This window comes from Sycon ciliatum, chromosome 10 (genome assembly GCF_964019385.1).
Source record: "Sycon ciliatum chromosome 10, ocSycCili1.1, whole genome shotgun sequence".
In the NCBI taxonomy this organism is placed as follows: Eukaryota; Metazoa; Porifera; class Calcarea; order Leucosolenida; family Sycettidae; genus Sycon; species Sycon ciliatum.
Window position 1 is genome coordinate 3,342,665 of NC_088652.1, and position 22,500 is coordinate 3,365,164.

General features: G+C 50.5%; 2 protein-coding genes across 4 annotated transcripts in view; one reads left to right on the top strand and one right to left on the bottom strand.

Annotated features, from left to right (window-relative positions):
- LOC135825630 (WW domain-binding protein 11-like) overlaps window positions 1–10,346 on the bottom strand; it is a 15,129-nt gene extending 4,783 nt beyond the window's left edge. Inside the window, exons 1-4 of one of the 3 annotated variants that reach the window (XM_065338243.1) lie at window positions 10,255–10,336; window positions 10,085–10,151; window positions 7,650–7,739; window positions 5,465–5,742 (exon numbers count right to left, since the gene is read on the bottom strand). In XM_065338243.1, the coding sequence (XP_065194315.1) occupies window positions 5,465–5,742; window positions 7,650–7,676 (305 nt within the window). In that variant the 5' untranslated portion in view covers window positions 7,677–7,739; window positions 10,085–10,151; window positions 10,255–10,336. Of the gene's footprint in view, window positions 1–5,464; window positions 5,743–7,649; window positions 7,740–9,159; window positions 9,689–10,084 lie in introns of those variants that run through there. The other 2 variants (XM_065338241.1, XM_065338242.1) reach the window with 2 other exon arrangements.
- Window positions 10,347–10,716: 370 nt separating this feature from the next.
- Window positions 10,717–22,500, top strand: part of LOC135826854 (uncharacterized) — a 37,534-nt gene continuing 25,750 nt past the window's right edge. The window contains exons 1-4 of the mRNA XM_065339457.1: window positions 10,717–11,199; window positions 13,229–13,387; window positions 16,513–16,665; window positions 22,126–22,257. Of these exons, the coding sequence (XP_065195529.1) occupies window positions 10,923–11,199; window positions 13,229–13,387; window positions 16,513–16,665; window positions 22,126–22,257 (721 nt within the window). The 5' untranslated portion in view covers window positions 10,717–10,922. The remainder of the gene's footprint in view (window positions 11,200–13,228; window positions 13,388–16,512; window positions 16,666–22,125; window positions 22,258–22,500) is intronic.

Below are 22,500 nucleotides of genomic sequence, written 5' to 3' on the forward strand. Positions count from 1 at the left end.
GAGAACCAGGTACTCGAAGCCGCCTAGGGAGAAGAGGTCCGCAGCTGCATCTTCGAACGGTCTGGACGGACGACTGTCAGAGAGGAGCGGCTCAGAAGGTTGGGAGGGGAGCAGCGTGATGCAGGATCTGCAAGTCTGGACGACGTTCTTAACGTCATTGGAGATCTGGGGCCAGTACACTGCTTGCCTGGCCCTGCGGAGTGTGCGGGTCTGTCCCTGATGAGAAGCGTGAAGTTGCTCCAGCGTGGTCTGGCGTAACCTTCTGGGAACGACAATACGGTGACCCAACAACACTATGCCGTCCTCGACCGACAGGTCATGCCGAACCTGCCAGTACGGGTGCAGATCGAGGTCCAGAGCAGCCTTGTCCACCGGAAAGCCGTTCTTTACGGCGTTCAGCAGCTTGAGGTATTCCGGGTCCGTCGAGCCCTCCGCCCGCACCTTCGTAATGCCAAGGTCGGGGAGGACTGTATGGCCTGTTTCCTCGTCCTCTTGCGACAGCTGACGGAGAACACAGTAGCAGTGCTCGATTTCTTCCTCACCAGCTTCATCGTCAGGGTCTGGTGCACGTACTGGGTGTCTCGACAGGCAATCTGCGACCTTGTGATCGGCACCCGGTCTCCACTGAGCCACGAACCGAAAAGGCGTCAGCTTCTCTCGTAGTCGCACGATTCGTGGAGACGTCAACTCATCCAGCGTCTTAGCATTCAGGATAGGAATGAGCGGCTTGTGATCGACTAGCAGCTCGAAATCAGCACCGGCCAGGAACAGTCTAGCCTTGTGGACTGCCCAGACTACCGCCAGCAGTTCAATCTCCGTTGCAGAGTACCTGGCCTCGGTCTCAGTGACGTGCCGTGAAGCACATTGCACTAGACGCCACCGCCCGTCCACTTGCTGCTGCCACAGTGCCATGCCGAGACCGTTTGACTGCGAGGCGTCTGTCTCGAGACGAAGCGGCTGTGCAGGGTCGAAGGTAGCCAACACTCGAGGGCTTACCAGCTCCTCTAGTATAGCTGTAAATGCCTGCTGCTGCGGATCCTCCCAGATAAACTCATTCTTTGGAGAGAGCAGAGAGCGGATCGGGGATAGAAGCTCCGCTAGTCGCGGCGTGAACGCGTCGAACTGCTGCACGAGTCCACAGAAGGATCGGATATCAGTGCGGTTGGTAGGGATTGGAAAGTTGTGTAGATCCTCCACCAAGCTTCGATCAGGACTGTAGCCGTCCGGCGTCACCACGAATCCGCAGTACGATGCTCTGGGTGCCGCAAAGACGAATTTGCGGCGGTTCAGTGTGATTTGGTTTTCCGAGCAAAGCTTGAGCACATTGCGAACCCTCTGGGTGTGCGCCTCAAGCTCAGTGTCGTACACGATCACATCCTCTACCACTTTCTGAAGATTCGAAAACCCGGCGAACACTTCGTCTCCTCTCCGGTTGTGTTCGTCACCTGCCGACACCAAGCCCATGACGTTCCGCTTGAAACGGTAGGCACCCCATGGCGTCATGAACGTTGTGAGCCTGGTGCTATCGTCGTCGAGGGGTACCTGCCAGTAGCCATGGCGAGAATCTAGGGTGGTGAAGTACTGCATCCCCATTGGGATCGACGCGACGACTTCCCGAGGTACTCGGGTTGGGTATGCCGGCCTCTTGACCCATTTATTTAGACCTGTCAGGTCCACCGTGATGCGCGGCTCACTGGAATTCTTCTTAGGGACCACCACCAGTGGGTGGCACCAAGTGTACGCTTCGCCGACAGGCACCTTCTCAATGACGCCCTTGCCCACCATGTCGGACAGCTGGTTCTGCACCGCGTCCCGCCACCTGAATGGGATGGAGCGAGCGCGATACAGGCGGCATGGCGACGCGCCATTGATGAGCTCGATGCGCATCGGCTCACCGCTCATGGGCTTGAGCGGGGTATCACAGAACACTTCTGGAAACTCTTCCAGCAAGGTACGTCGGATTTCCTCAGCCGCCGTCGACGCAGTACCTACTGACGTGTCTGCGACTTCGGATGCTTGCTTCCGAGGGATGGAGATGTTTGCCACGCTTTGTACCCTTAGACGGGAGTGAGGCCATCCATCCTCGAGAAGCCGCAACTTCATGCACGTGTCCTTGCTGAGCAGAGGTGTCTTCAGCTGCCGGAATACGTGCAGGGTCGACACGGCGGTAGTGTCGCTCAAGGACAACTGAGCCTCGAGCTTGCCCATGGAATCCAAAGCTGTACCGTTAGCTGCCTTGACATCAGCTGTGTCCGGCACTAGATTCATCCTGAGGCTTGGGTCGATACCATCCAGGTCGGTAAGACTGATGGCGTCCACATCCGCGCCCGTGTCCGGCAGCCACCCGATAGCGCATGACGATCCTCCCTGGATCGCGACGCCAACCGTCACCAGCTTGTTCCTAGAAGGACCAGCCTGGTTGACAAACAGCGAGTCGACAGACGTCGTTCCTGGTGAGGGCGAGGTCCGCTGTTGACAAACCCTGGCAAAGTGACCCACCTTGAGGCACAAGCGGCATGTCTGGTTATAGGCCTTGCATTGGCCCTTGGGGTGAGTCTCCCCACAAAACCTGCACGTGCCTACGTCCGACTTCAGCGTCTGTGCCTGCGCCTGCTGACGCTTGTAAGTGGACTTCGTTGCCGCCGCCAACGCCAGGTCGGGCAGCTGCTCACCGAGGCCAGATTCCGTATCGGTAGCGGATTCGTATGCAGAGCATATCTGCATGACCCGATCGAGCGATAACTCACTGGCATACTCTTCTTCGAGCACCCGTCGTTGCATCGCTCGATCCCTTAGGCCACAGATGAGCCTGTCGCTGAGCCGGGTTTCCCGAAGTTGGGCCTCATGGCCGCACAGTGACCCACATCTGCCGCACTGCAGACTATCTGGGTAGCTGCACGCATCATGCAGCTGAGACAGACCCGAGAAGTACTGGCTGATACTCTCACCTTGTCTCTGGCTCCTGCCATGGAAGGCCTTGCGGTCCAGTAACGGGTTTCTTCGCTTTCTCAGGAAAGCTTCCAGCTTCTGGATAGCAACCCGCTCATCATCGCCGTCGGCTATGGGAACTACGCCCGCCTGCCACAGCCGCACCCAACCATCATTGAGAGCTGTACGGAGAACTGCTTGCTGTGTAACTGTACCTGCGTCTCTGCATAGCCCAGTCAACGACACGTAGTCAGACCACTTGACTTTCCACTCGAGGAAACCAGCTAGGTCTATCGAGTCTGGACTGGGCAGGTGGGGTATTTCCGCTCTCCGGGCCCACGGCCCTACCTCTGGCTGTCTTGAGGTGGATGGTGGCGGGCCGCTGCCGGCAGGCTGGCTTGACTGCGCCATTGTGAGCCTAAGCAGAATCTGCTGCTGCTGGCTGAGGGATTGGACGATGGACTGCAGCAGGCTTCCTTCTTCTTGAGTTCCTGGCTGCATCCGCTCTGTCAACCCGTCGTTGATTGCTGCTGCTTCCTCAGCCTTGGCCTTGACAGAGGTTCGTGTCTTTCGCTGCGCCATGTTGTGTCCTGCTCAAGGCAGACCAACTTTTTGAAAGATGAGAATGAATCATCAGTAAAACGCAATGGCTTTTAAAGGGAAGCTGGCTGCAAAGGCGGCTTGAAAGGTGACATGTGAATGTGTTATGTGCAAGGCGCCAGAGGTACCGCAGTGCAGGGCCTAGGGTGCGAACAGCAGCACTAGCAGCCTGAGTACCAAGACCCATGCAGGGAAAGGTGCTACAATATCACCACATGTGTGTGTGTGTGTGTGTGTGTGTGCGTGCGTGCGTGCGTGCGTGCGTGCGTGCGTGTGTGTGTGTCTCTGAGTACAGCGAAGACCAAGTTCATGGCCGTTGGTGCAAATTTATCATGCCTTCCGCTCTTTGTTGGTCCGGAGGAGATCGAAAGTGTCAAATCCTTTGTGTATCTTGGCTCTGTGATAACTGCTGACACCCGCTCATCTGCAGATGTGGCCAGAAGACTCGGTAAGGCAGCGGCAGCTTTCGACCTTATGCGCCGTGTCTTTCTTGACCGAAACCTTTCCATCGCCACCAAGCGCCATCTTTACGATGTTTGCGTTCTGTCCACATTGCTCTATGCCTGTGAGTGCTGGACTCCGCTGAAGAGAGACATGGTTGCCATCAACAACTTCCACCACCGCTCCCTCAGGTTCATTCTGGGTGTATCCCGGCTCGATCAACAGCTGCAGCATGTCAACAACCAGGAGCTGCGAAGACGCTGGGGTGATATGGCACTGCCATCTGATACCGTCAGACACCGCCGTCTGCAGTGGCTTGGGCATGTCGCCAGAATGCCAGATAACCGGCTTCCGAAGCTGATACTGTTTAGCTTCTTCTCAGATCCACGCCCAGCCTGTGGGCCACGACTGCGATGGAAAGACCTCGTCGCACGTGATCTTCGTTTCGGTGGCATAGTGAATTGGCTCACTTTGGCTCAGGATCGCCCAGCATGGCGCGAGGCAATTGCAAAGACTCCGGATGATCTCGTGGAGTGTAACAACAACAAAGTCACCTGCAAGGTTTGCAACCGATCATACACTGCTCGTGGGATTCACCGTCACAAGTGCTCAGCTGTACGGTCCTTTCCTGTTGCCCAGCAGCCTGGGGCCCGTCACTGTGGAGTTTGTGACCGCTGGTTTCAAAGCGCTGGCGGTTTTGCAGTTCATCGTTGTGTGGAGCGTCAGACATGGGACGAAATACCAGCTGTTTCAACGAGAAGCAGCCTGAATTTGGACTGCTGCCGGCACCATTGCTCGATCTGTGATCGCTGCATGAAGAGTCAGGCTGGTTTTAACCGCCATAATTGTACTCGAGGCAAACGACTGCGAAAGGACCAGAGGACTAATCTGCCCATTCAATGCAGCCTATGTAACGAACGATTCTCCCGCCCGCAGGACCTCACCCGCCACCGAAGACAGAAACACTAGCTATGTGTAGAACGGTCCCCTTTCACCTCAATTATTCTCCTTGTTTCTTTTTTCTCGCTGTTGTCTCCCGCTTCTGGGAGCGACGTGGCCATTTTGTGGCAGTTGTACATAGTAGTAGTGTGTGTGTGTGTGTGTGTGTGTGTGTGTGTGTGTGTGTGTGTGTGTGTGTGTGTGTGTGTGTGTGTGTGTGTGTGTGTGTGTGTGTGTGTGTGTGTGTGTGTGTGTGTGTGTGTGTGTGTGTGTGTGTGTGTGTGTGTGTGTGTGTGTGTGTGTGTGTGTGTGTGTGTGTGTGTGTGTGTGTGTGTGTGTGTGTGTGTGTGTGTGTGTGTGTGTGTGTGTGTGTGTGTGTGTGTGTGTGTGTGTGTGTGTGTGTGTGTGTGTGTGTGTGTGTGTGTGTGTGTGTGTGTGTGTGTGTGTGTGTGTGTGTGTGTGTGTGTGTGTGTGTGTGTGTGTGTGTGTGTGTGTGTGTGTGTGTGTGTGTGTGTGTGTGTGTGTGTGTGGTAGCATTATTTATATTTTTACTCACCGCTCAGAAGTGCCACACTGTTTCTCCTCACAGAAGTGACTTAGAACACGAACAAGCCCATCTTCGCTCTGCAGAGTGTCGCACATCCGAGCAGCACGCAGGATCACATCCGAATGCCCAGCACCGACATACTGACAGCACAGCTTCCATAACTCGGCCAGACACGCAGCCGGCTCGATAGTGCCGAACGACGATGATGCCACGGCAAGTGTATCTCTTCTTTCAGCCAGCATACACAAACACTTGTCCGCACGGTCAACAAGGAACTTCTTCACCTCCTGAAAAATAAAACAAGAAAATGGATGAACAGAAGAATTTTGAATATACACGACGAATGGGACACAATATTTAGCTGGTTTTCAAAGCGAATGGAACACACAATTTAGGTTTTAAAGTTCCAGAACGAACGGAACACACGATTTAGCAGGTTTTCGTTTAAAAGTAACCTAATTCCGGAACAATCTATCAAATTCAAACAGGTTGATGGAGAGCAATAAACACCACAGACTTACAGTCTTGCCGGCACTGAATCAAAGACAGAATCACAGATGATCAAATTGTGGTGACAATTAGCAACGCACCCAATGGACGGCGGTCATTCAAAATAAAATGATTTCCTAAAACATTGCACGACATTGACCGACGGTAGTTAGTTGTAGAACGTCAGTATTTATTAACTCTGGAGTATATCCTGACGAAAGTGTCTGCTCCGAACGTCGGAGCTCGCACTTCCTGCCGACTGACTTGAGGGGTGAATTCCCCGAAACACTGTGTATTGAGCAGGGAGTTGTGCTTTCTTGCAGGTTTGCCAAGTGAAAGGTTTGACGTGCTTCTCGTGTGCTCCACACGCAGTCGTGAGTCAGTCAAGTGCCAAGTCTGTCGGCAGGAAGCGCGAGCTCCAGCATTCGGAGTAGACACTTTCTTCATTAATCACCGCTGATGTCGCAACATCTTTCGCACTCGAGTATATCCTATTGTAAGAAAGAAAAGAAAAAGGACCAGGGAAATACAAGTTACGCTAACATCACCAGTTACCGAACAATCAGCTCATGCGCTAACATCGGACGACACTGACAGACGGTAATGAGCTGATGAGCTGAACTGATTGTTTAGTAACTGGTGGTGTTAGTGCACATTATCGCGTAACTTGTAGTTCTTTGGTCCTTTTTTTCTTTTTCATAAATATACCCTCGGCTCTAGTAGTAGTAGTAGTAGAATTTATTATTTTACTAGGGAACTCCCAACAGGCGTTGCCTTTTTACTGGGAACCCTACCTCCGAGTCCTTTATATCCGATTAGGGAACAATATATTACAGCTTCTTAAAACCGAATCCATAGGAGATAGCCAGCAGAGATCCTACAAAATTGCCTTTGCATGCCCCAAGTCCAAGAATAAATCTGCATCACTTCGAATAGGTCGAAGAGGGAGAATGTCAAAGCGTGAAATTTTCGCGGCATTTTTAGTTCGCGTTTTCAGAATCCGGACAGGTTTGCGAGATTTTGCGATTGCAGAATGGCATTTTTGCTAAACCAGTGGCATTCTTGCTAAACCTTTCATGGATCTCCTTTTCGCGCTGTCTAAATTTCGCGATTTCGACGCGGTCGCGAATTTCGCAGAAATTAGACTATCGCAATTATTTCAAGGTTTACAGTACTGGGATTCATATCATTGTACTCAGCATCCAGAAGACTACAGCTATCGGAGTTTTTATTTTCACCCTGAAGTACCGTAGACTTCCTCTTGGAAAGACTTGTCAGATACGGACGCAAATTGAGACGCAAAAGGGAACCAAACAAACGGCAAATTGAGTCATCTTTCCAGGATCCCTTCAGAATCTCTCTCCAATCTACGGGGAGACACGTGAGCAGTTTCCGGCCGTGAGCAAGCGCCAGTACAGGTGCAAATGTGTGTATGTGTGTGTGTGTGTGTGTGTGTGTGTGTGTGTGTGTGTGTGTGTGTGTGTGTGTTCATGCGTGGGCATTCCCGCTTCTGCCCCGTTTGACACCGCTACCAGCCTGATCGTGGATGGGTGTTCAAGGTTCAGGGTGAGCGTGCACATATAAAATACGAGTGTTTGTGTGTCTGGGCCATGAAAGGCCTACGTCCTGTGCGTCCCTAGCTTGTAGATTGTTTCATTCGTCTTCGGAAATGAGAATACGTTTCTACCGATATGAAAAGACTAACCGGAGGAAGTGACGGGTCTTTGGCCATCTCCGCTTTCTTCTCCCAGAGCGCCACTTGCTTCCTCGCTACAGCATTCTGTTGTCCTTCGAGCTGTGTAAAATCCCATCCGCACGCGCATACCGCACACATCCAAACAGACACAAGCAAAACCGCCAAGGCACAGAAACAAACACTTATAAGATACGATTTTTCTTCAAAGAAAATAGCGCGCTTAAAGAATAGGACTTGAGCTTGCACAAGTTAGCAATGGAACAAGACTAAACACACTACTTTTCTTCAGCTGGAGCATAGAAAGTAGAAACAGGCACCCATCTACATGCACGCATGCACACACGCACACATGTACAGTGAAACCTGTCTAAGGCGACCCCTCAAGGGACGAGAAAAAGTGGTCGGCGTGGCCAGGTGGTCTTCTTATCCAGGTTCAGTGGGTCACGTGACCTTATCCACATGTGATACATCATTTTGATCAGTGCATCACACCTATGCTACTCTAGCACGGCCAGTGTGCCTGGGGTCAGCAGACCTGTCAAATGCCGTACATGCACCATGCATGTACATCTACACGTACTTCCTGCACTGATGTGTAGATCTACCATGCCTGGTGGCTGGTGCACCATGCAATGTGTACATTTACATGACTAGCACTGTGCAACGCGGTCGCGGGTGGGTGGTCGTCGGACGCGTTGAGCGAGTGGTCGCCTTATCCGAGGTGTTTTGAATTTGAATGCGTCCGTGACAAGGGAAAGTGGTCGCCATGGTCGAGTGGTCGCCATATCCGAGTGGTCGCCATTACAGGTTTTATTGTACGCACAGAAAAGAAGTTGGAATTCCTATCTCAGCAAAGGCTGTGTGCAAGAAATCACTGAAGAGTTTTAGTTACTTGATGAAGTTGTTTGTTCTTGCGTGGAACACACGCTTCCTGCCGTGCTTCACACTTGACTGACTCACAACTGCCAAATCCGGAGCACACGAGGAGCACGTTACACTTTCCCTGATGTGCAGCTCCTCGTGTGCTCCGGACTGCAGTCGTGAGTCCGTCAAGTGTCCTGTTCGGCAGGAAGCGGGCGTTCCAACGGGACAAGCAACTTCATCCGCTGATACCGGCAAAGTTGGAAATTCCAATTTTGTTCAAAGTCGGAGAAAGTGAAATCGGAGGTGAGTGGTGCAATAATCTAAGTTGGCCTGTAGCAATGTCCTTGCAGTTACCATGGTTACGTGGCAGACAACGATGGAAGTGACGAAACTGGGCGCGTTGCATCTCCCAGCAGTTTTCCGCTTTCTCAAGATAATAATCCAAATTGGTGATGTACAAGACAGTATTATAGGGAACAACTGACAAATCTCAAACAATGTTTTCTGAAGCGGCTGCACCACCGTGGAGCTAGCGCACCATAACGGCATAAGACATGTCAAGCAGATTTCTTTTTCGGTTTTGATCAGGGCAATGCGAGTGAGTGAATCAACTCCATGGTCACTAGAATGTTTAGGCGTTGGTCTCATCTCTTACCTGGAAGCTACTACCTTCGAACTAGTCAGGGAGCCGACCTTCAAAAAAGTGGCGCTCCAGGTCGGGCGAGATGGAGTAAAAGATCTCTTCAGCAATGGGTTATGGGTCTATCAGAGAAGGGCTTTCGAGTTCTTGGCCACCGTCAGTTCACTGCATCTGCAATGTCTTGACACCGAGGTGCTGCTGGCCGTGCAATCAATGCCAATGGTCAACTGCCTAGCCCAGAGGCAGATACAGGGGTTGCAGTGCTGGCAAGTGCATTGACATACTTATTACGGGCTTTTACGGTACTCGCCGATGTATGTCCGAATGTGACAACCCGCTCAGCAGCACTACACACGTGAGCAACAAGTGGACGTCGTTGGCAGCACAGAGCAGAGGATCGCAAACCGGATGAAGAATGGATACTGTTCTCCATGATGAAGGGATCAAAAACCGTTCAACACAGATATTGCGCTACATCGTCTTGCCTGGATGTATGCGGTGGTGCCGATGGTGGTGCCGATGCATATCGCGTCCATGACACTGTTTACAATCATCTGCTTTCAGCCTTTGTTCACATAAATATGATGCACCGTAGCTGTAGTTTTAAATTGATTTATATAATTATTCTACATGTTACCGCCACATTTACTGATTGCGTTTGCGGAAATTCCTAAAATATACTAGGTCTACTACTAGTACTACTCAATCTACCACACAAAGGACTGAATGAAGTAGTATAGGGAAATAATCATCCCATGATCTTCTACAATGTGAATGCTTCCACGTACGCTTGTCATTGTGCAGCCTAGCACCCGAAACTTCAACAAAACAATGATTCAAAGAGACGTTATTCAAGACAAGTCATGCATTCAGTCTACGTTCACTGGTATTATAAATTCAAAGATTCCGTTCAAGGCAGCTGCCATGGTGTGTACCTTACCACACGTTGTCAGTCCGCTCATTGACTAGCATGAAATCGTTTGTAGTGATGATCAATCTACAAAACACTATTGGTAAAAACAATCCAGAGTCACCTCGAGGGAGACGGACAGTTCCTACGAGACCTGCCTGTCGACATCAGGGTCAAGTGGCAAGTCATTTAGCCCTTACGCACGACAATCTCAGGAACACCAGTCATGTCCTCCTAGATCCTCCAACGAACCAGCTATGTTACTTCAGAACTCACAAAGACACAATCAGAATGAAATAAAAATAATTTTTGCTTCATGGACGGAGTGACTTTGCGTTTTTTGCTTCGTGTTTCTTTGTGTTTCTCTTGAAAATCTAGCAAAATTGAGTCATTCGCATGAAAATGTCTGGTTACGTCAAGGAAACCCACTGATTTTCCCCCATTTTCAAGCGCTGAACGGCGCAAATACTGTGAAATCACGGCAACGAAATAGTAGTGCACAGCTTCGGGACGCCGGCCAAGCTTAGTTCTCAAGAGACCCTACGTACCTACCTCTGTGCGAAGTTTCAAGTCCTCCCTCTGGAGTGGCATACCCCGAAAATAAAAAGCATCCTACAGATTTCGGATCCCCGACTAGAAGCTGATGCAGTGATGGTGATTTCAGCAATGAAAATGTAGCTGCCGTTCTTGGAGGTCAAAGGTGTGCCGTTGGCGGATCTGCGGAGTTCCCGGCGTCTCTCCGGAAGGCGCAGAAACTATTGCGTGATGCAGTCAAGGACAAGGATAGTGGTGTGCAGATCAGCGGAGGTTTAGGAATAGATAGTGAAATAGGCGGACTCATTAATTTGTCTAACTTACTCTGCTGACGATGGATGAAGTAGGATTGAAAAAGACAGTAGTAACGAACACGATGGCGTTTAGCGGTGCAGGCAGCGGCAAAACTACAATTACCGGTACTATCATGGTGGAATACCGGAGGGTTAAAGATTTGATGCGGAAGGCCGACAATCGTGGTATTGTCCTTGCGTCGCCACTGTTTGCTGAGCGGCAATACCTGGACTTGCTGCGTGGTCATGCACAGGAACAGAACGGCACCTTCTGCAAAGGTCTCTTTGAGCTACTGGCAACCCTGGTCACTGATGATGGTGAGTGTATGGACGAGGACAAGACCAGAAAAGTATAATGCACATCCTCTTTTTCTATTTTGGTGTCTCCCATGTACCAAATTTTACCTTGTTACTTGAGGCCGTAGGAGGTGTGCGAAGAAACCTTTCCAGAAGTTAGTTCCTAGGTTTGAACCCAATATGTAGAGGGAGAGGGAATAAAGAGAGAGAGAGAGAGAGAGAGAGAGAGAGAGAGAGAGAGAGAGAGAGAGAGAGAGAGAGAGAGAGAGAGAGAGAGAGAGAGAGAGAGAGAGAGAGAGAGAGAGAGAGAGAGAGAGAGAGAGAGAGAGAGAGAGAGAGAGAGAGAGAGAGAGAGAGAGAGAGAGAGAGAGAGAGAGAGAGAGAGAGAGAGAGAGAGAGAGAGAGAGAGAGAGAGAGAGAGAGAGAGAGAGAGAGAGAGAGAGAGAGAGAGAGAGAGAGAGAGAGAGAGAGAGAGAGAGAGAGAGAGAGAGAGAGAGAGAGAGAGAGAGAGAGAGAGAGAGAGAGAGAGAGAGAGAGAGAGAGAGAGAGAGAGAGAGAGAGAGAGAGAGAGAGAGAGAGAGAGAGAGAGAGAGAGAGGATCAGCCAGAGATTGAGTTGGAGTGAATGAAGGAAGGCCTGAATCTGTCATAGGTAGCTCTACTTATCGGCGAACCAACCTGTAGCATGCACATTTCGATTTGTTAAACAATAACACTAATACGGATCCAGAACCAGAAGGGTGTGTCCAGAACCACCTTTCCTCTTCCATGGAACCTCGCCACGCCATGATCAGGCGTCCAATGCCGCAGCTCCAAACTGTGGGGCAGGGTAGATAAGGTAGACGAAATCGGGTGCATGTATGCGTGTGGGAATGTGCATGTGCGTGCGCGCGAGTGTGTGTGTGGGGGGGGGGGGGGGGGGAGTGTGTGTGCGTGTGTGTGCGTATGTGTGTGTGTGGGGGGGGGGGGGGGGAGTGTGTGTTCCTGCACGTGCTTGCTTGCGGGCACGTACGTGTGAACATGTGTGCACTGGAGCGCACGTGCATGTGCTTCAGTACTGGTATACGTACATGCCCGTCGCACCGACTTTGGAGGGGGGTGCGGGGTCCTCCCCGGGAAAAAATTTCAAAAATTGAAGCCAATTTCAAGCATTTCCGGGCATTTGGTGCCATTTCAGTGTACGGTAACTACAATGAAAGTCTTTTTGATTCTGCAATAAACCAAGAAAAAGCTACGATCGGGGACAAACATTACCCTCCCCCGGGAAAAAATTCACAAAAATTGAAGCCAATTGCAAGCATTTACAGACATTTGGTGCCATTTCAGTGTTAGCAATGAAGGACTTTTTTCTGCAACAAACCACGATCGAGGGGTCGGGGACAAAGATTTGTCACGTTTGCGCTAAGCTGCGATCATCGCGCTTTGTTGTAAAATGCTCCAAAAAAACAAAAACAAAACGGCCGAAATGGTGGGGCGGCCTCAGCTGCCCCGGCTGTGACGGCCTTGACGTATGAACCTGTGAACAGAGATTGAGTGTTACGCTCTCTCGCCTTGACTTGGTTCGGCACTTATTTTCTGGCTAGTGTTGAAGGCGACTGTGTTTGTCATGAGTAGACCACTCTGACCTTGACACTTTCACCTGATTAAAACATACGTTAGGGGAGATGGGGAGACGGAGACAAAGACGAACGAAACAACTACATTATGGAAGAGAGAGAGAGATTGAGTGAGGGCGGCAAGATAAAGGGCCTGGGTAGCTATGGCAGATATGGCCGCGCAAGTAGCTACCCAGGCCAAGGGAACAAAAGGTGACAAAAAAGAGACAAAGGGTGAGTACGAGGGTGCATGCAGGCCAGCTTGGAAAAGGTTTTAGAACATACGGGAGGAGGTACCTAACAGTACACTTGAGTTCATTGCCATAGGATCGGCCGCTCACTCAAGCTAGGTTAATGACACCTAGTGAGGCCGAACTAGGTAGTTTTCCGGAGATTGAGTATGAACCTTTGTGTATATTTTGTGTGTTGTATGCCTTGTTAATATGTGGGTACAAGAATCAGCTACGTTTCAATTTCGCCTGACGCAAGAGGATATCTCGGAAGCTGTGAAGGTGCTCACTATGTACAAAACTGAACTGTCGGTGGTGGATTCCGTTTGTAACTTCTTGGACATCGCATTGAATCGGCCATCACCCAGGGATGATGGCAAGCAGGGTATGTGCGTGTGTGTGTTCATGTGTGTATGTGTGTGTTCGTGTGCATGTGTGTGTGTGTGCTTTGCGATTTCTCTCTCTTCTCTTCTCTCTTCTTGTCGTTGTCTCCCGCTTCTGGGAGCGGCGTGGCCCGATAGGGTAGCTGTACATAGTAGTAGTAGTAGTAGTTAGTGCTGAAACGATCATATCGATTACTCGTTACTTACTCGATAAGAAATAGATCGAACGGTTATTTCAATTTTATCGGCTAAACGAGTAGAATGGTACTTATGCTCGGTGCGGGATTTCCCCCCTTTTGGGGGTCACACAAAGCGTGCATGCATCGAAAGTGTTGCGAGTAGGTCTACGACACGAATATGTACATACTGTACACGGAATGATGTCCTTCGGTCCTTCCCTGACGCTGTTGTGGAGGTCTGGAACCAGCTCCCGCAGTGCATTCTGCTGAACCAGCCAACAAGGAAAGGACTGCAGACGTTCAAAGAAAAGGTCAACGCCCACCTGCGCCTTACCCGCTGGGAGTGGGCAACGGACAGGCTATGAATCAAAGAAAAAAGACGAAAAAAGCTCTAACTCTGTTCCCTCCTCCATTCACTTCGTTGACTCTCTGATAACTTTTTATTGTGCATACTTTTCCCCGTAATCCCCAGTTATCTACCCCCCCCCCCCCCCCCTGCGTATTTTCTGTAATCTTTTGTTTTTGTGGAGCGCTTGGGTTGCAATGAAGCCGAGACCCTATGGTCGGTCAAGCTGCCCCTGCCTCTCCCCCACTCCTGCCATTCCATATGTCTCATCGCTGCCTTGCTGCTTTGTGCCATCAAATGGTGTGTGGTTTTTTGTACAGAAAAAAAACAAAAAAACTTGCAACATCAATGTACGTGTAAAGACTAGTAGCGCGATCTGAGAAACATCGACGCTATCACCGTCGCCGTCTTTTGAGCTGACTACTTTTCTTTCATCGAGCATGCAGGACGGGCAGGCTCAGTATGTGTCTACACTAGCTGCAGGGGCTGGAGTTCCCTCCACGTGCAAGTAGTCTTGAGCTAAAGACAGTAAAGTGGTCTTCAGTTTCATGTTTTCCGTTCTGTCGACGGTTCCCGAACCAGTTTGCTCGACGACTAGCTAGGCCTGGCGTCTGTGCCTATTTTGAGCATAGACAGGAAAAGCAACTAGTTACTTGTTGATGCGCCTCAAATCAGCTCATCCGTCGAAATTCGCCGATCTGCACCCCGGGCCGGCTTCTCTGACTTCATCATCAGAGTCAGCGAAGTCACAGGCGAAGGGCACCATCAGCTCTTGGGTTGCAACCAGTGAGCTGCCTCTGTCTTGTCTGTATTTGTCTCAGTGGTCAGGCTGAACAGCTGACGGACTTGTCCGGATCATCAGATCTATGCGCCCACTTTCCGTCGCTGGCGATGTTGAATTCGTAATTTTTTTCAAATTCACAGAATGTACATGTACTGATGTAGTTACATTAACCCTTTAAGAGCCACAGGAAATTTTCATAATTCTGCATATTTTCGTGTTCCTTGGATCATAGCTTCAGTTCTACTCACTCAATCCTCACAATCTAGGGCTTCCTGGAAAGGTCTCCGCGAGAGGAAGAGAATGAGGTCGATCATGATAGCCAGCACACCGTCTGTCCAGCGCTAGATCGCAGCGACAGTACGAAAAATGCCCCAAATGCGTCCCGCTCCAGAATTTTCATTTTACTCGATCGTGGAGTTGCAATTTTTTCGCTGTGTACTCTTGACAATATCAACAGTGAAACCCGTGCAAATTCGAGTAAACCAGCGTGACGAAAAGTCTCAAAATTCTCAACACTAAAGTCGCACTTCCCGCTTTTGAAATTGCCGCGATCGCGGCTCAACTTACGAGTGGTTTATCTCAGGAACCGTTGCTCGCAGCGCTTCGCGGATTGTTTCTCCCGACAGGTGAGAGTTTTCTCTTCGCCCTGGATATTTCGATCACTGGATTTGAGCGAGATTGGACTGAGTTACGATCTTTTGAAGTTTTGCATTTGAATGCGTCGTTTACGACGCATTCAAGTATGGGGCGGCTCTTAAAGGGTTAATAATCGTTTAGCCGATAAGCCGATCGTTATGGTATCAGCTAAGCCACTAAGGAAAAAACGTAATCGTTTCAGCACTAGTAGTAGTAGTAGTAGTGTGTGTGTATGTGTGTGCATGTGTGTGTGTGCGCGTGTGCGTGTGTGTGGGTGCGTGTGTTCGTGTGTGGGTGTGTTTGTGTGTACGTGCTTGAGAGAGTGAATTAATGTGTCTGTACGCAAGATTATAAGCTCCTTATGTACTTGGAAGGACTTGATAAAGCCTCTCTTTCTCATCACGTAAGGTATTTGCAGGTTCGCCCGGTTTCTCTGCAAATTGTTATAGTCATTGTGAAACTGGAAGGCCTAACACGAGGCCAAGATAACCCCAAACCTACAATTTTCACCCTGAGCACCCTTTTCACATGCTCTGCCCCATTTAGATAAAAGTTTGTGATTGTGGAGCATGTTCCTAGTATAGTTAAAGAATGATCCGAGTACTCCAGTTTCAGAAATTGTCGGTGCTGAATATGTTCAGTATGAGGGTAAAAGGCCAGGTTTGGTAAACAGAAGTTTTCGGTACAGAGTGGCAGTTCCCTGTTGGATTGTGTGTGTTAGTGTTTGTTTGGTGTATTGAAATTTTAGGTATGAAACAGATGCACCGAAAGTACCGAAAATACAAGTAAACCGAAAATTTGTGAAATTACAGTACTTTTTTCATTTTTAGCATCATCCGTTAGCGTCAGGCTACACTCCCACTCGGCACTGTCTTTGCTGCGCGCCATACTACTGGCCCGCGTCTTCTGGGCGCTGTACTGCAACCCCGGCAGTTCATGAAAATACACACATGTTCTATTCCATGAACATGTTTTCCATGGAGATCGTTTTCCACCACAGTACCCGTTCTTCAAAGACAGGGGTGGGGAAGAGGCACAGCTATAATGATAAAAATTGTGCGAGTGTGATAGAACAAAATGATCGCGTGTGTGAATTATTGTATCGTTGATAATTTGTCCAATCAAAATATTTACTCTGTGCTTTGCACGTTTTGTATCTTGTCTGCCAATCTTTCTCCCCAGTTCCCATCGTGGAGCTATGTCCGGGAAGGGAGTGTATCGAGATATGCAGGAGCTTTGTAAACATGATGGAGCACGTCGACAGGACCAAGCTGAAGAACAACGCCATCAAACGTTTCACAACGCTCATCCTGCACATGCGCGGCATCATCCAAGGTAGGATCCCGAATGGCTTCGTGCCGTTACGGAGGGCAGGCTTGCTTGCGTTTTGCCAGGGTGCCAATTGTTCAAACTCTACTTGACCATAGAGGGCTCTTGTTAGCAAAATATTAATGGCTGTATCGTCCCGGTGCTGTCTAGTTGGCTCGCAGGGTTTTGACTTGATACAACTCTTCCTGCCGAAGTAATCAACACGAATGCTCTCCAATCGCCCTCCCCCGACCCCACCCCAATCCACTTCATTTTACAGAGTGCTGTGATGATGTACGGTTAGTCTAGAGACTGTTAAGAGTATAATTTCAGATGTTCTTGATGTATATGGATTCCCCCATGCCATATTTGACCTGTAGTTCATGTACTCCCGTACTAGATTTGTACCACAGTTGTATGACCTCGCACCATAACGGCATGCTTGCTTGGCTTGGGAGATACTTCCGTGCTTCATGTGTTTTGCCTCTTCAGTTGTGTTTTCCTTCTCTTCAGATTTGTTTTATAATAAATGTCTTCTTGCTAACTGTAGACATATCATGGCGCAGTGAACTGTTCGTTCCTTGTAGAACTCACCTGTGTGTTTAGTTTCTCGTGCTTTGTGTTTGCACCTCGTTGTGTTGCGCACTGGCCGATTTTTTTTTGTAGTTTGTTCGTGCCTAGCATTTGCGTAGGTTGCGACCACGATGTCCGACTCAGACCCTGCTCCTGACATTGTTGCCCTGACCGCGATGTTGGCGGCACAAATGAAGTCCTCAGAGGAGAGGGAACGTAAAATGGCTGACCTGTTCCAACAAACTATACAACGACTGACACAACCAACACAACAACCCGTGCAACCCAGCACCACATCACCAGCTCCAAAGCCTGTCTCTGCGGAGCGACCGATTTTACTGTCGTCCTCGACATTAGCCGACTTCACGGCATGGCAGGAAATGTGGCGAGACTATTATGAGTGCCAGCACCTGTCAGCTCAGAGCCGTGAGACCAGAGTATCCTCGCTGCGGCAAGCTCTAGATGAGGAGCTACGCAGATTTCTCCGCGAGGGTATAATCGTGACTCCACCGAATCCCGATGCGGACGATGTGATTTCTGCAGTCAAGGAATATTTGCGACGGCAGCGCAACCCACTCCTGGATCGTATCGCATTTTACGACAGGTGTCAGTCGAAAGGCGAGTCTTTCGATTCTTTTTACACTTCGTTGAAAGAATTACACACTAGCTGTGATTTTCCGGACGTTGTTTTGTGCTCACAATGTTCAGCACACACATGTAGTACCTGTCGCACAAGCCTGACACGTGTGCGTGCTGACACCCTGCGTGACAGGATTGTCATTGGAATTGGTGACGACGCTACCCGGCACAAGCTATTGTCTGCCAAGGACTTGACCCTGAACGATGCAGTCACAATTTGCCGGGCGGAGGAAGCGGCTACCACGACGAGCAGCAGTATCCCGTCCACCAGCCAGCTCAATGCTGTGCGGCGGTCCGCGTACCAACGCAGTAAGCAACAATCCCGACAGGGACAGCCTGGCAGCAAGATGTCTGCACCTGTATTGCCATCTGCATCCGCTCCCTCGTCAGGAAGCGACACACACAAGAAGTGCCCCAATTGCGGCCGGAGCCCGCACACAAAGTCTAGTTGCCCTGCCAGCGGCAAGAAATGTAATGGCTGTGGCAAGACTGGTCACTTTCTCGCTATGTGTAGGTCGTCGTCACAATCGGACCGGAACGTGAAGCATGTGGGCCAACTGAAGTTGCAGCGTACTCGTCTTGCTGCGCAGCCTACTGTGCGTGTGTCCACCCGTTTAGCCACTGAGGATGAGGCAGTCACGCTACCCTGGGTCCCTGATACTGGCAGTGACGTCGATGCCATTGGCGAGCATCATCTCGAACTGCTTGGCGGGTTCCCCGAGAACCTCGACCATGACCCAGAGTGCGTCCTAGCGGCATCTGGAGAGCAGTTGCAGAACGTCGGCAGTATTCGTGCTTCACTTCAGGTTGGCGAAGTACAACACAGCACCGTAATCCACGTGTACAAGGGTCTGGACGATGCTCTTCTATCACGTTCGTCCTTGAGTGCACTCCAGCTCCTCCCGTCAGATTGGCCTGCACAGTACCCTGCTGCTAATGCTGCCGCGCCACCTAAGATCCGTGCTGTATCAAAGCCTGTTGTCAATCCTAGCTCTGCTGATATCGCTCGTGTTCGCGATGAGCTACTGCAGGAGTTCTCGGACGTGTTTTCCGACACTGGCTTGAAGGCGATGGCAGGTCCTCCGATGGACATCCAACTTCAGCCAGATGCTAAGCCGTCATGTGTCCATACCGCACGCCCGATTCCGTACGCGTTTCGTGACCAGGTCAAGTCACAACTGGACACAATGGTTGTCGATGGCATAATCGAGCCTGTCAGTGAGCCTAGTGAATGGTGTCACCCGATTGTGCTCGTCGACAAGAAAGGTACCACTGAGAAACGCCTCACCGTCGATTTCAAACGATTGAATGACCAAGTCCTGAGACCAGCCCACCCTGTTCGCACCGCTCGCGATGTGGTTTCTGGTATTGGATCGGCACAGTTCCTCACCAAGCTTGATGCAAGGCACGGATACTGGCAAATCCCACTGAGTGAGCAGGCATGTCCAATGACCACATTCATCACCCCATACGGCAGGTATCGTTTCCTACGCAACCCTCAAGGCCTGATTTCCGCCGGGGATGTTTTCAACTGCCGCACTGATGCTGCGTTCGATGCAATCCCGAATTTCGCCAAGGTTGTAGATCATTGCCTGGCCTATGATGACGACTTTGCCTCCCATGTCACCCATGTTCGTGACATCCTGCTGTGTGCTCGACAGCATGGCATTACTCTGAGCCCGTCCAAATTCACCTTTGCGTCACGTCACATCCATTTCTGCGGCTACATTGTCAGTCCAGACGGCTGGGTTGTTGACGATGACAAGGCAGCGGCTATTCGCGATTTTGACATTCCTGCGAACCGCACTGATTTGCGTTCGTTTCTTGGCCTGGTGAACCAGTGTAGCGAGTTCTCACCACACCTCGCCGCCTGCACCACTCCGCTTCGTGGTCTGTTGAAGACGACCCGTGAATTTGTCTGGGATGCCAACCACACTGTTGCGTTCGAGAAGACCAAGTCTACTCTGCTGTCTCCTCCTATCCTGGCCTTCTACCAGCATGGACACGACCTCCGTCTGGAGACTGATGCCTCTGCACTACGTGGTCTCGGCTTCGTTCTGTGGCAGAAGCAGGATGATAAGTGGCGAATCATCCAGTGTGGCTCCCGCTACCTCTCTGACGCCGAATCTCGCTATGCTGTTGTTGAGCTCGAGATGCTCGCCGTCGTTTGGGCTGTGCACAAGTGCAAGTTGTACTTATCCGGCACCCTATTTGATCTGATCACTGATCACCGTCCGTTGATCCCGATTATCAACGCGTATTCTCTAGATCAGATCGAGAATCCTCGCCTTCTTCGTCTTCGCCTGAAGCTGCAGTCGTTTCAAGTGCACGCTTCCTGGCGAAAAGGCTCTGATCACGCGTTTGCTGATGCGCTGTCTCGCAATCCCGTCGGCATCCCGTCTTCAGATGATGAACTCGGCGAAGCCCCTGCTCTTCATTGCCACAGCATCCGTGTGTGCATGCTCCGTGATGATGGTCCTCACCCCAACCTGAAGTTTGCTGAACTTCGAGCAGCCGCCTCAGCTGATCCAGTCTATCAGTCTCTTGTCCAGTGCGTTCTGCATGGTTTTCCCGCTCGTCAGCGTGATTTGGATGCTCCACTCCAACCCTTCTGGAATGGACGTGAGCACCTGTCAGTGGACCAGGGCATCGTCATGAAAGGCCAACGCATTCTTGTTCCCTTGGCTATGCGTCAACGCGTTCTTGCTAATCTTCATGCATCGCATCAAGGTCTCGTCCGCACGAAGGCTCGCGCCCGGCAGCTCGTGTACTGGCCTGGTCTCACCGCCGACATAGACACCCTTGTCCGTGCCTGTTCCGCGTGTCGAGAATTCCAGTCGTCGCAGTCAGCCGAACCACCGATGAATGACCGTCATCCTACTCTGCCGTTCGAGTTTGTGTCCGCTGATCTGTTCTCTTGCCAAGGCTACGAGTTTCTTGTTTATGTCGACCGTCTGACTGGTTGGCCGTGCGTTGTTCGAACCGGCAGGACCACGTCATCACACGATGTCATTCTCGCTTGTCGTCGTTGGTTTGCCGATCTGGGTGTGCCTGCTGTACTGTGCACCGACGGTGGCCCCCAGTTTGCATCGAAGAAGTTTGCTGACTTCTGTAGCCGTTGGCAAGTGCAACGCGTATCCTCTTCCCCGCATTACCCCCAGAGTAATGGACATGCGGAAGCTGCAGTGAAAGCTATGAAGCGCTTGCTGCTCAAGACCTCGTCAAATGGCAATCTCGACACAGATGCATTTCGTCGTGGTCTACTGGAGTGGCGGAACACGCCCGGTCCGTCTGGCAAGAGCCCAGCTGAGCATCTTCTCGGGCATCCACTTCGGTCTTTCGTCATTGCTGAGTGGACGCAGTTTGATTCCTCGTGGTCGACCGTCGCTAGTGAGCGTGAAGAACAGTCACCACCCTCGACACCTGTTTCCGCCAGTACTCCCACCCACCGCTCTCTTCCCGTTCTCCGTATCGGCACTCCTGTGGACGTCCAGGATCCGAAGACGAAGCGTTGGACAACCCGTGGCGTGATTGTGGCCATTGGGCAGCACCGTGACTATTTCGTCAAGTTGGCTAGTGGTCGAGTTTATTGGAGAAATCGCCGTTTTCTTCGTCCGTTCTCTCCACCCGTGCCGTCACCAGCACCATGCGTTTCACCACAGCCGTCTGTTGTCGTTGCTCCTGCTACGCCTCCTCCTCTGCGTCGCAGCACACGAGCACACCAACCACCCTCTCGTTTGAACATTTCCTCCACCCGTGGACAGTCTTATGCATCTTGATTTGTTCTGGACACATCGTGTACATGTTCTTGAGGATTGTTCTCATATCGTATCTTTCTGTATCCTTGTGTGGCATGCTATGTCTGTTCCGCCGTGTGCTATAGGCCGTTGCTTGCCATACTTATTTGTTTGTTTGTTTGGATTTGATAGATAATACTGGATTTGTTTTCTCAGCATTATCTCGAAGGGGCGTGATGTATATGGATTCCCCCATGCCATATTTGACCTGTAGTTCATGTACTCCCGTACTAGATTTGTACCACAGTTGTATGACCTCGCACCATAACGGCATGCTTGCTTGGCTTGGGAGATACTTCCGTGCTTCATGTGTTTTGCCTCTTCAGTTGTGTTTTCCTTCTCTTCAGATTTGTTTTATAATAAATGTCTTCTTGCTAACTGTAGACATATCAGTTCTGTTATGATGAGTGGCTACAGTGGAGTGTTCGCGTCTTGACAAGCGTGTCCGTGTTCTGTTGTCTTGTTGTCATCTGCGTAGAAACCGGAGCAATGCAAGCGATCACCGAGTTGAACATTGACGTGTCGCTGTCCAAAGTCCTGTGTTACTTGGAGCCCTCCCGGAATCTTGTCGAAGTCTGCGCCAAGCTGCTCAAGTTCTTCGTCACAGATGGTGAGGCATGATGCATGAACTGTGTCAGTCATTGGCCATCTCTTCATGCGTAGTCTACCTATTCTATCAGCAAAGCGTTGTCAAAATATTTATTGTATCATAGCGGTTTTCATTCAAGCTTGCAGAGAATTATGTGTTCAGACACCTCTGCGGCCCAAACAAGTTTTGGCTCCCTGTTGTGACCATGTTTGCAAGGTATTGCTGTACCTCATTTCCGGCACGTAATTGTAAGATTACTCGTTG